The following is a 13,481-nucleotide window of genomic DNA, read 5'->3' on the forward strand; positions in this document are numbered from 1 at the left end:
TGGAGAAGGAAATGGCAAACCACTCCAGTATCTTTGCCCAGAAAACCCCAAATGGGGTCTCAAAGAGTTGGACACACAACTGAAAAACACCTGAACAGCAATAACAAAATCAAGACCACCTGATAGGTGATTGAAACTTTCCTGGACTTTTCTTTACATATATGTGTGTGTGTGTGTATGTGTGCATATATATGTGTGTGTGTGTGTGTGTGTGTGTGTGTATGTATATTTAAACTCTCAAGGGTACCTTTTTTCAGAATCTATACCCAAACCCCATATCCTTGAACCTGTCCCCCATAACTGTCTGAGCAGGGGTTGGCATGTTTAAACTGATCTGTAGATGTCATAGAAAGTATATTTCCCGTGCTTCAGTCAGTCAGGTGACCCGTATTTGTTAAGAAGTTACATTGTGATAGGCGTTGTGTTAGGCACTGGGAATAAAGACAAAAAATAAAAGTCCCTCCTCTCCAGGAGCTTACACTCTAATTACATTCTATCAGGTAAGACTATCCATACATATTTAAGTAAATACATTTAAAATATATGCCAAATACACAGAAGGTAATGGAGAAGGGGGCTTGCGGAGCAAGACTCAGACAAGGCTTTGAGTGGAAGGAAGTGTTTGAGGTGGATTTTGAAGTAAACAAGGAATTGCATTCCATGTACGGGAGAAATGGTACAAAAGTCAGAAGGTGAGAGATGGACTGTTATATGGGAAAAACAGCAAGAAGGCCTGTTGGGCATTACTTCAGAGTGCAAGAGGGGGAGTAATGTTTGGAAAAGATGAAAAGGTAGGTGGTAGCTGAATATTGAAGGGCCTTAACTACCAAAAATTAGATATATTTAATCGTAGAGGCCATAGGGAGTGATGCAGTCAGATCTGAGCTTTAAGAAAGCCATTGGCGGCTGTGTGGAGGATGGATTGCTTGAGGAAAGCAGAGCTAGTAGAAGGCTACTGCATAGTCCAGGTGAGAAGTAATGAGGACCAGAACTAGGTTGGTACCTATGTAGATGCAGGGAAGAGGATGGATGAGAGAGATGTTGTGGAGGTAAAAAATAGCAAGATCTGGCAACTAACTGGCCATATGAGATGAGGAATTGAATATAACATTGAATTTGTAAAACTGGGTGTGTTCTGACAACTCTATTTTCAATTTTTTTCTTCCTTTCTTTGACTTCATTCATTCATTCAACAAACATGTAATAAGTATCACCATGTGCTAAGAAATTTTATTTTTAGATGTTGTTATTTTAATTATTGTTTAACAGTGTGGTCTAATCAGCTAAATCTTTTCCATGGACTCTAAGAAATGTCACATTTGCCTCAGTCAGGAAGCATAACTAGAGATGTTCCATTGTAAACTTCATCATCCGGATGATCCCAAAATGTGCTACCTAAGAAACCCCATAAATCTCTTTGTCGAGATGGATGCTGCAGTATTAGAGCACATTTACCAGTACCCTCGCCAGGCTATTGATTTCTTTTGTGAAATTAAAGACAGTGTTGCTGAGAAGTGTGCTTTCAGTAACCCCTCAAGTCCATCATCCTCTCCTTAGTTGAAACATGGCCAGTGATAGATTTTCATTAGGGTGGATACTTAGACTGCATGTTCCTAATCATAACCTTTTATCTTATTCATTTCAAGATAGAAGTTAAGTTGTTCTTTGTCTGAATCTCAGAAAGCTAACTATAGATTATAAAAAATCTTCAGTATGCCTCAAGGTAGCCACTTAAAATACCGGATCTATTTAAGTTCAAGGGTAAAGTCTTTAGTTGTTTATAATAAATGATGCTGCCTCTGGTTGTACCCAATTAATAAAATTCTCCCTTTCATTGAGAGAATGTTCATTATATTACATATTAGTCAACAGGTAAATGATGTGCAGCCCTTCATCATGAATGAATATCATTACTCTGTCAAAGCAGTCAACAAGCATTTATTATGTGTTTACCATGTACTAGAAATACGAAGAAAAGGCAAAATCAGATCCTAGATAAAACACAAAAGCATGCAAATACAAAAGAATGCAACAGCTAAGAATACTGTATTGTACCAGAGTGCCCCATGGCATGCATACTTAACAATACTATTTCAGGAAATATTCATAACTAAATTGTTAATAGACTTGCCGTACTTCTTTATGACTCTGGGGAGTCTGATATCACTTGTGCAGTCTGTATGAATGGTGGCAAGATGATTCTAGGAACATCTGATCATGACTTTGGCAAACCTTGATCATCTGGAGAAAGTCTGTCTATATGTCAGTGAGAGCAACAGAAACCTGACATTATCATTCAGTTGTGCCGCTGTGTAGATGGACCAGATCACATTGGTTCAGCTGGAAGTTGTGGTCAATTCAATTCCACAAACATTTATTGAACATTTAATATTTTCAAGCCCTATGGTCAGAGCAATTCTTAAACACTGTCATTCATTTTTATACAAAAACTGCATGCCCTTTCTTGAATAATTTGAGGACTGAATTGACTGACTGGTATTCATGTTGAAGATAAAAATATTTCAAATTCTCAGCAATCACAACCCTGGCTAGTAATGAATAATGAACTTTCCAGAAGTATAAATAGATTCTGACCCATAATTTGAAACATGTCAGAATATATTAGCTAGAATCCAGGGAGGGATGGGATAAACTTCACAGTTCTTTCTCCCTTTTTTTGGTGTCAGGCTTTGCTGAATAGAGCTCTGTAATCTTTGAGATACTTAAGACGACCCGACAGCTGTAGTCAACTTGCTGAAATTATGTCTAAATGAGGTCTCAGTTTCAGTCTTGGAAAACATTATCTTAAGTATAAAAGCAGCAAAATAAATCTCTCCAACAAAAAGAAAGCATTAAGAATTTGCAGTACTCTGAGTTGAATACAGAGCTAGGTTTTGCCAGCCTGTAGAGTCTAGCATGATTTTTCACAATGCAAAGTATGCAACAGCTAAATTCTGTTCTGTTCTCCATAGCCTCAGAGTAACTACCCTCAGGGACTCAGAGGAACAGGATCTTCTGGGAAAGAGGGAATTCAAAATCAGAGTAATAACAAGATAAGATTTAAGAAGTAAGAGGAAGAGAAGACAGACATGGGGTAATCAATTTAGATCTAGTAAGGACACCCCCCTCATTTTACACTTGAGTAAACTGAGTCCCAGAGGTTAAGTGACTCATCTAATGTCACACAGCAACAACTAATACCGTCTGGATTTGAACCCAGACCCTCTGAATATGCCTCCGTTGTTCATTCCACCCATCATACTGGCTCTCCTTATTCAAATTTATAGATTTTGAGAAGTAAAGACCTTTGATGATAAAAGTTTGACCTGAATAAACAATTTCAGTAGTTGCTGTGATTAAAAAAAATAATCATTTCTTAGTAGATCAAATCTTATGATAGTGAATAATTGAGGCAACCAGTACCAAATTAGACTAGAAGAGCAGTGTTGCTTATGTGGACATAACAAATTGTTATGAATTTAAATGAATTCTTTCAGAGGAGCATACAAATGATGTCCCCAAAGTGTGTATCTCTCTCAAGAAAAGAATTAGCATCATCCATGCCTCAATGCTGCCTACATAAGAAATTAATTTTTGTAACTAATTCAATTTTGTTAGCTCTACAGAAGTTTGTATAAATAAACTTGTCATTATTTGACTATCCAAAAAGAGCTCAAAAAAGTTGTTCTTCATACTTTTAATAACTTGTTTAATTCTGAAGTGAATATGCTAAAAGTAACGATTACAATCTGCTCCCAAATTTTCTATTTATTTTAAATAAGATTAAAAAAATTTGAGGGCATATGACAAGCTAACAGGATCATATCACTACAACATTGCAAGGTCATGGTACTAAGTCACTTTTTGAATTCAGCTTCTTTTGTTGTTGTTCAGTAATTCTCAGTCATGTCCAACTCTTCATGACCCCATTTGGGGTTTTCTTGGCAAAGATACTGGAGTGGTTTGCCATTTCCTTCTCCAGCTCATTTTACAGATGAGGAAACTGAGGCAAACAGCGATAAGTATCCATGGTCACATAGCTAGTAAGCATATAAGGCTGAGTTTGAACTTAGGAAGATGAGTCTTCCTCACTCTGGGTCCAGCATTCTATCCACTGAACCACCTAGCTGTCCCTTTAGTTGCTTATTAACGTATAAATAATAGCGGGTAACTTCTAAGAGAGCCATCCTCAACCACAAAGTTGTGGTAAGTTAATCCACTTTGAGACCCAATAGAAAAATATTCTGAAATAAAAATGGTCCATAAGTATCTGTATTTCACAAAAGTAAAAGAAATGCTTTAGAGACCAATCCCTTCCTCTGGACAAAGCAAGTTAAGTCAAGTCAGCAAGCATTTATTAAGCACCCACTCTGTACCAGGCATTGTGCTAAATGTTGGAGGTAAAAAGAAAGGCCAAAAAAAAATTAGTCTTTGCTCTCAAGGAGACCACAGTCTGATGGGGGAGAAAACATCCAAACAACTATGTACAAACTATCTATCTATCAATAGATAGAGATATCTGTATATCTGTATATATGTATGTATGTGTATATGTATATATGTATGTATATGTATATACACATACACAAATGTGTATACACATATATGTACATATACATGCACAGAGGTATGTACGTGTGTGTATACATATATACCTATGCACACACACATGCACACATATATCAGATAATCAACAGAGAAAAGGCATTAAATTTAGGCAGATTGGAAAAAGTTTCTTATAAGGAATGAGATTTTAGCTAACATCTAAAGAAAGCCAAGGGAACCTAGGAGATAGAAATGAGGAGGGAGAAAATTCCAGGCATGAGGGATAACCCTCAAATCTCTCCCTATATTTGATATATCAAAGAACTGAGTGATTAGTTTAAGTGAGTATAATTTAAATGTCCATTTCCAAAAAACACTTGTGCTAAATCTATATCCAAAACTTTTCGGATAATTCAAACTAAAATTGTTTTTATTACTGAGTAAACAAAACAATACACTTTTAATGGGAAATATATAGGTAAATCATAAGTATATTATAGAAGAAGTCTAAAAGTAGCAGATATCTACAAGGTTAGAAGCAATGTTGTATAATTGAAGGACTGTTGGGTTTGGAGGAGGAACTGGGTTTGAATTTCGTTTCTTCTTCTTACTATCTGTTGAGTCTTAGCCAAGTTGCTTAATCTCTATTATTATTATTGTTATGATGAAAAAAAATCATTTCTTAGTAAATCAAATCTTATGGTAGTGGCCTCAGGTTATACTATATATATAGCCTTGGAGGTCACTTTCAACTCTATGTCTATAATCCTATGATGAAAATGACTGAAGGTTGTTTTGAGAAAAGGTATTTCTAAACCTGAAAGCATTATATAAATATGGGTTATTATTTAATTGTGACAAAGGATATAAGGATATAAATTGATAAAAAATTCCCATCTGCTAAGCAGAGGTTTATATCTATCTCTAGTTAATCCTTGGGCTCTCTGTGGTTGAGACAAAATTCAATCTACTGGAAACATTTGGGTAACAGAAATTGTATTAATTATGTATATGCTAGGCATCAAAAAAAGAAGTTGGGGAGAGAGCCGGCCTTTTCTTAGAATTTCTCTCAGCCTGGCTCGTCCCTTCTATGATGTCCACAGAGCCAAGAGCTCTCTTCAGTATTTCTTTTCTCTTTAACAACCCAGTTCTCCCATTGTTCCCTGGTTGCTCCAGTCTCTCAGATGCAAAAATTCAGAATCTCATCTCAGATTCAGAGGTAGCAGCTCCTTTTTATAGCAAGTGCCTTAGGGCATGACACAGTTTCTCGTATAATGATCTGATTGATTCAAGTGTGTGTGTGTGTTTGAGTGTGTGTGTGTGTACACATATAGGTATAAGTATACATATGTATATTTATACAAGCATATATGTGTATATATTGAAATATATGTATATGCATGCATACATATATGTCTGTAATACATGCATGTACACATACATACACAAATACATATAAGTATATGTATGTATATATGTAAATATATAGACATCGATATCCTGTTCACATTTAGTTCTAATTGTTTTATTTTGAAACACACCACTGAAAAAAAGTTTCGCTTAGTCACAGCACCAGAGGCAAATGGATGATTTTGACCTCCCTCTATTCTTACACAAACATATATTTTAAAAAATTATTCCTACATTATCCATCTGCTTTCAGGAAGGTGCTATATATTTTTTAAATCAGTCAACTAACTTTATTAAGCTATGTGCCAGGCACTGGGAATACAAATAGAAGCAAAAAAGAAATATAGCCCTTGCCCTCAAGGAGCTTACATTCTAATGATGGAAAAAACATTAAAGGAAGCTAAAAGCAGTGAGGGTGGAGAAGATACCCAGTTCAGGAGCATTATGGAGAAGTATGGAGTACACCATGGTGGGAAAGGAAGATCATGTAGCAATATTCTAATGCTTTCATCCAAATTAAATCTGCATCCCTACCCCCCCAAACAAGAGAAAAATAAAGATGGCGTTTCACGCCAAATATACATTTTAGTTCTTACTGTGTTGTAGAAATTGTGCCCATGGTCCACAGAGGAAAAGCTAGGTGGAACGCATTTGTAATTATTTCAATAATTCAAGCTGAAAAATATATCATAAGTTTGCCTGAAATAAATAAAATTAAATAAAATTAATAAAAATAAATAAAATCAAGATTTTAATTGAATTGTCTGGGTAATTAATTATAATTTTGCCTTGCCTATCTAGACAAGGTCACCAATAAACCATGTGTATAACACCCTTACTTGCTTGGATCCCAGTTGTGGGGGGGGGAGCCAGCAGGGCACCTTATCAGTAGGAGCAGACATAATCAAATCTCAAATGTAGACTTAAGGGAAATGAACTAAGAAAGGCAAAACTGGAATTTGCTTTCATTCCTTCCCCTTCAGACTGACTTACCCTCTATCTCAGAGCAAATTCTATCTAGGCAGTCAGCTCCCCATTTCTCTGATATGAATGACTACTATAACCCTATGCATTAGTGATTCTAACATTGTATTTTCTTCTTAAAATGTTACAATAGCATTCAACTATCTACCTAAGAAGGTTTTTATAAATGAACATAATAATATATGTTGGGGTAGATACTGAGAGTGCCTTGAAAATATTAGCTCAAGCACATTCCATAATTCTGCAACAGATGGTTCATTTCCCATCAGCAAACAAAGGATCTGCAGTATCATCACACATTCTTTCAAGGTGGATATTCTCCTGAATAGAAATGTTTCTCCTTGTCAAGAAAAAAAAATAATGTCTTTCTATTCAATGGAAAAGAAAGAAATAAGAGCTTTTTCATAGAATTTGGTTGAAAACTTAGATGAAGCATATGCCAGACGACTACCCAGTCAATCTGTACTAGTTTAAAACCAGCTATAGATGGAATACAAGCACATCATTTTTTTTCCCTCTGAAATATGGGAAAAAAGGAAACTACCCCTTGGCAACATGTGCATGTATACTTGTCTTAAAAGAACTATTATTTTACTATATTAGGTTTTTTCTATTAAAAAATGTATACCACAAAATGACTTTGAGATATTCATAGTACTTCTACCCAACATAAGTATTACTTCCTTAATAAGCAGCTAAGTGGCACACTGTATATGGTGCAGGACTTGGAAAAAGGAAGCCTAATTCAAATCCTGCTTCAGACACTTGCTAGCTATATGACCCTGGACAAATAAGTTAAACCTCCCTGTGCCTCAGTTTCTCCATATGTAAAATGGGGGTAGTAATAGAATCTAACCCACAGAGTTTTGTGAGGATCAAATGAGTTTGCATAGCTAAAATGTAAACCTTAAAATACTATATAAATGCTAGTTATTATTATAACCCTTTCCTGACCTGCTTAACCCATATAGATCTCTCTTTTCTCTGTGAGCTCCTGTTGTGCTTACTGGCTGCAACACTCATTTGTTTGTCAATCAGCTAGCATTTATTAAATGCCTACTATGTCCCAGGCCCTATCCATCTATCTATCTATCTATCTATCTATCTATCTATCTATCTGTCTGTCTATCTATCTATACATACATATATGGATATGTATATTGTACACATGTATATGTGTGTGTGTATATATATACATATATATGTATATATATACACACACACACACATACATATGTACATCTATATGGAGAGACAGAGAAAGACAGAGAGGCACTATTTGTTCCCAGATAGATCATAACCCTTTCGGTACGCGAACTAGGTGTTCTTGTGGTGCTTAGACTATAACATTAAGGGTTCAATAAATATTTATTGATGATATGTTACTTTTTCAGATCAAATAAATAAATTATGCATAATTTATTTATATTATGTATGCATTCCTGTATATATACATATGTAGAGATACAGTAATACATACATGTGTATATATGTAATTGTGTGTATACATGTATGTATATATGTATACAGAGACACACATATATGTGCAATAAGTATGTATACAAACACCAGGTACACGGTACAATTCAAAAGTAAACTGCCCCTTTCCAACCAGATGGAATACAAGCACATCTCTGGATAATAGGTCTTCTCTATTCCTGAATATCAATAAATCGGAATTTGGTTGTAGTGTGTGTAGACCAGTACCTGTAGGCAAAAATGGTCTAAATCACCTTAGTATATGAATCACCACTCAATATCTGGATAACAATCAAGTTATAGGTATAGTAACTCTTGGGAAAGACAGGGTGCTTCCATAATTTTTCAGATGATATTTAAAAACAAATTCAACTATGAGATTCCTCACCCTAAGGTTGAATACCTTTCTCTCTTAGTAAACTGTGTACTTGATTAGTTTTTATGTGCAAAATTCTTGGCCCAAAACCATACCTAACCCATCCCCCAAAGTCCCAGGGTTCGTATGGAGTAGGTCCAAACCTAAGGTCTGACCAAATAAGATCATTTACTTGTTTTGTTCTTCATTTGCCAAATTTTAATTTACTTTAGGAAATCTCCAAATATATCTTCAATATAACTCATGTCCATGTTTTCCCAAATGTGGGTAAAAAGGTCCCAGTCCTCATATAAGCACTTAAGGCAATAAATGCATTTTGGCCTCTATTTTGACCCAGAGAAAATATACAAAAGCAATATATTAACAGGAGTCCGAGAACAGATGCAGAAAACACATTAAGCCATTATATAATTCCTCTTTAGACAAAATTGACCTTGTAGTTGTCATTAGAGCCAACCTTTGATCTTCTGGTGGATTTCTAGATCTCATCATCCTATACAGTCCTCCCTCCCCCAGGACTTATATTTGTCACCCTCTGGTTATGTTCCTCCTAAATGGAAACTACACCAAGGGACTTTTGAATAGGTAATCTTTTCTCATCATATTTGCACTCCATGAATAACTCATGGGAATAGTGAAAGGTGATAAGATACTGATGGCTTGCCCCTTACCTCTCCCATGTCATAACTAGCTATAAGGGCCATAAAGACAATCTTCATTCTCCAAGAAATGGTAGTGTTCAGAAATAATGGTTCTCTCCAGACGGTCTGGCCTATGAACTCTTGAATTTTGAATTCTTAAATTTGAGGTTTTTTGCAATGTTACCCTGAAGGCTGGTGCTATCCAAGAAACTCTTGTCTCTGACCAAAAGACTAGATTATGATCATTGTGCTGACCAGGAATAAATCTCCCTTCTCTACATAAGAAGGAGGGGTTCAAAAACATTACCCACGAATGCCCTGCTGTTGCCTGCGTTCAAATACCATATGTATCTGATGCTTGTGATGTCAAATCATTTAATCTCCCCATGTCTCAGTTTCCACATTTATCAAATGAGGAGAATGATTGAACTCTATAACCCTTGAGGTTTCTTCCAGCTTTAGATACATGATCCTCTTAGTTAATCATTAAATATTTATGAAAAACATACTATGTACCAGTCATTGTGCTTAGGTTGAGGTTACAACCAGGGATATGCTGGAGCCAGCTTGTACAAGCTCATCAGAGCTGGTTGTTAAATTTTTAGTGAGAGTATTTACACTTCAGAAATGGGCAATGCTACATGTCAGAGCTTGATTTTTGTTTTTTTGAGTATCTGTACTCAAGAAAATGTTGGAGAAAATATAAATAATGTTTATTACACTTAAGTGTGTCATGCATGTATTTTTGGGGGGTGAGGTGAACTTGTTGCTAAACAGTTACCAGCATACCGCAGATTACAAGCAAAATGAATCAAATGATCTCAATTTCAATGAGCTTACATTCTAGTGGGGAAATTCCTAGGCACTCACAATCGATGATCAAGTGGACATATGTCCACACTCTTCATAGGGAAATGAAATCAAATTTCCCCCCAAAACTGGCTCCCCTGTAAGATCAACAAATTAGTAGTCATGGAACTTGACTGATCAACTCTCCAAACCTATGTCAGCCAATTAGAAGAGACTTTGCTGTTTAGTTGGTCCTTAAACATTATCCTTTTCTGATTGCCTCCTAACCCACATTTCTTTACTCTTGCACTATCTCTAAACGCTTTTATTTCTTCCCACCAATATTAGTTTGTCCCTTCTGAGAATTTTCACAATAAAAGAAGGTCTCCTTACTCCATTTCCCATCTCCGTCTTTTGCAGTTCCATAGGTGTAAGACACTTAAGATTTAACATGATCACTTAGACAAGGAATTGCTTTAAAAACCACTGAATATACTACCCATATTCAATATGAGTTCTGTGTGGCAGAAAAAAAGAAGAGGAAATAAAAACCATATATATATTTGCATATATGTACACATATATGTGTGTATACATATGTATGGATGTATGTATGGTCTCCCAGATTCACTATTGTGTACTGTTTCAATTATACTTTTAAAAATGTATTAGCATTATTGTAATGAAATGTTATAATCACCTCTGTTCAAAATAAACTACTATAAATAGGTTGGTAAATCATATCTTATTGGAAAATGCATTTAGATAGAGCTTATTTATTAACTGGTTACTTTTGTAAGCTCATACCATGTGGAGGACATAGCAACAGGAACTGGGAGATGCCAGAACACTAAGACATATGGTCTAGACCTTCTGGAGTTTGCAGTCTAAAGAAGATATATTACTATTCCCAATAAATGAACATAGTAACATAGAGAAAAACAATAAATGGGTAAATATGGGAAAGAACATAGAGCCTAGAGTCCCATGAAGAGCGATTTTATATTCTATTATTTGTACAATGGGACAAGTAGGTGGTGTAGTGGATAGAGCACTGGGCTTGGAATGAGGAAGGCTCATCTTGCTGATTTTGACCTCAGATAGTTAGTATTTGTGTGACCCTGAGCAAGTCACTTAACCCTGTTTGCTTCAGTTCTTCATCTGTAAAATGAGCTGGAAAACGAAATGGCAAACCACTCCAGTATCTTTGCCAAGAAAACCCCAAATGGGGTCATGGAGAGTCAGATACAACTGGAAAAAGACTTAATAACAACAATTTGTACAATGAAGTGGTTTGAAAAGAATGAGAAGAGAATAAAGAACCACTTGGTGGAAGGTTAAGAAAGGGGATTCTTGGACAGACATGTTGGATTTAATGACCTCTGATGGTTATTTCAACTCTGAGATTCTGTGATGCATAGCACAGAAAATTTTAGAGTAAAAGGGACTTTCTCAAATAATTGACAAATGTTTATTAAGTGCCTATCATGTGGAATACACTTTCAATGTAAAATTAAAGATGACAGAGGTCTCAACATCAAGAAGTTTATAATCTAAAGGGTAAAGGTTCGGTCACTTTTTGCAGTCGTGTCTGACTCTTTGTGACCTCACTTGGGATTTTCTTTGCAAAGATACTAGAGTGCTTTGCCATTTCCTCCTCCAGCTCATTTTATAGATGAGGAAATTGAGGTAAACAGAGTTAAGTGTCTTGCCCCAAATCACACAGCTAGTAAATGTCTGAGGTCAGATTTGCACTCAGCAAGATGAGCCTTCCTGATTTCCGGCTATTTAGCTGCCCCAAGGAGAAAATTACATAAATAATTCAAGGGAGATTAAAATAAGTGCAAAAGATACAAGGCCCATGGAGGTTTAGTCATTTGTCCAAAGTCACACAGCTAGAGAGCTGGGATTAAAATTCAAGACTTTCCATCATACCATGTTGACTCATTCAAATTATTTGCTTTTCTTCTGCCTTTTTTTATCCCTTACCAACAGGAAGGCCAACCTGTAGCTGTGCTCTGGGTTTCACTGGACCAAACTGCAATCAGATGGTCTGTGAGAAGTTTTGTCAAAATGGAGGGTCTTGCAGTGTTACTGCGGGGAACCAACCCTACTGCCAATGCATGCCTGAATACACCGGAGACAGATGCCAATACTGTAAGTGCAGGCTATGTCCATCAAGACATTCTGCAGCCTGGTTTGATTTTGATGTTTAATTAGATAGAATCTGTGATTGCATTTCAGTCTTTTCCTTAGTTTCTGTTTTCATTTCTTCTCTTATTCATTTATGGCCTGTGTATGTGACCTTGAGCGCTTTAATTGCTGGCCCAAATTTTTTTCCCCTGAAAATGAAGGATGATACTATAAGCTATTCTTATTTAAGTGGTCTATGGACAGCTCAGATATTAGTTAAATGTATATAAAACATATAAAAACTTTTATGTAAGCAACTTTCAACCATCCATAAATGACTTAATCATAACTAATATTTAATTTTATGCCTTCCTCATCCCTTCCAAAATATTAGGTCAAGGTAATTTTTTTAGTTGGAAAGACACAATATATTGCTTTGGCAAATCATAGAATAAATTGGATACCAAAGTAAAATGACTTTTGTATTACCCTTCCTCCTCCCCATTTAATTTGTGAATATAATAGAAATTTGACTTTAAAGACAGCACCTTCAGTCTCATTTCAGTGACAGTATATCTGTATTTAGCATGTGTACTACAAATAAGACAGAGGGTAGAATGATGCATGACAATCAGTGTAGCCTGTAACTGTTCTTGGAAAGGACAGATCTGGTTGATGTATGCTTCACTTTGAGATTCACTGAGACAGGGAGGGCGTAATGTTTTATAAATGGCTGCACAGTCATTTCATTATCACCAGTAGGAGCCATAGCACTGACCATTTTTACTGCAGAGCACTTTATTAAAATTAACCAATTAATCCTGAGACATAGGTTAAGTGACTTGCCCAAAGTCCAGAAGTCCTAATATCATAGGCAAGATTAGTCCTCAAGCATTGTTGATCAAGATGTCAACAAACATCCTTGGAGAATGGTGAGGCAATAGTTTGCAAGGAAGCGATCCTCTAATATGACTGTGGACAGTTCATTGAAAATTATTAATCCAATAACTAACAAAACATAATAAGTAAAGGGTTGTATCACTGTGCATATACAAATCTACTCACTAGAAATGAAGGAATGACAGAATGGTTCATTACAGTGTCTAATTAAAGATCCATTAGTG

General features: G+C 35.8%; 1 protein-coding gene across 1 annotated transcript in view; it reads left to right on the plus strand.

Annotated features, from left to right (window-relative positions):
* LRP1B (LDL receptor related protein 1B) overlaps nucleotides 1–13,481 on the plus strand; it is a 2,306,513-nt gene that overhangs the window by 2,214,000 nt on the left and 79,032 nt on the right. The window contains exon 84 of the mRNA XM_036744555.1: nucleotides 12,220–12,381. Coding sequence (XP_036600450.1) covers nucleotides 12,220–12,381 — 162 coding nt within the window. The remainder of the gene's footprint in view (nucleotides 1–12,219; nucleotides 12,382–13,481) is intronic.

The sequence above is a fragment of the Trichosurus vulpecula genome, chromosome 2, assembly GCF_011100635.1.
Source record: "Trichosurus vulpecula isolate mTriVul1 chromosome 2, mTriVul1.pri, whole genome shotgun sequence".
Lineage (NCBI taxonomy): Eukaryota > Metazoa > Chordata > Mammalia > Diprotodontia > Phalangeridae > Trichosurus > Trichosurus vulpecula.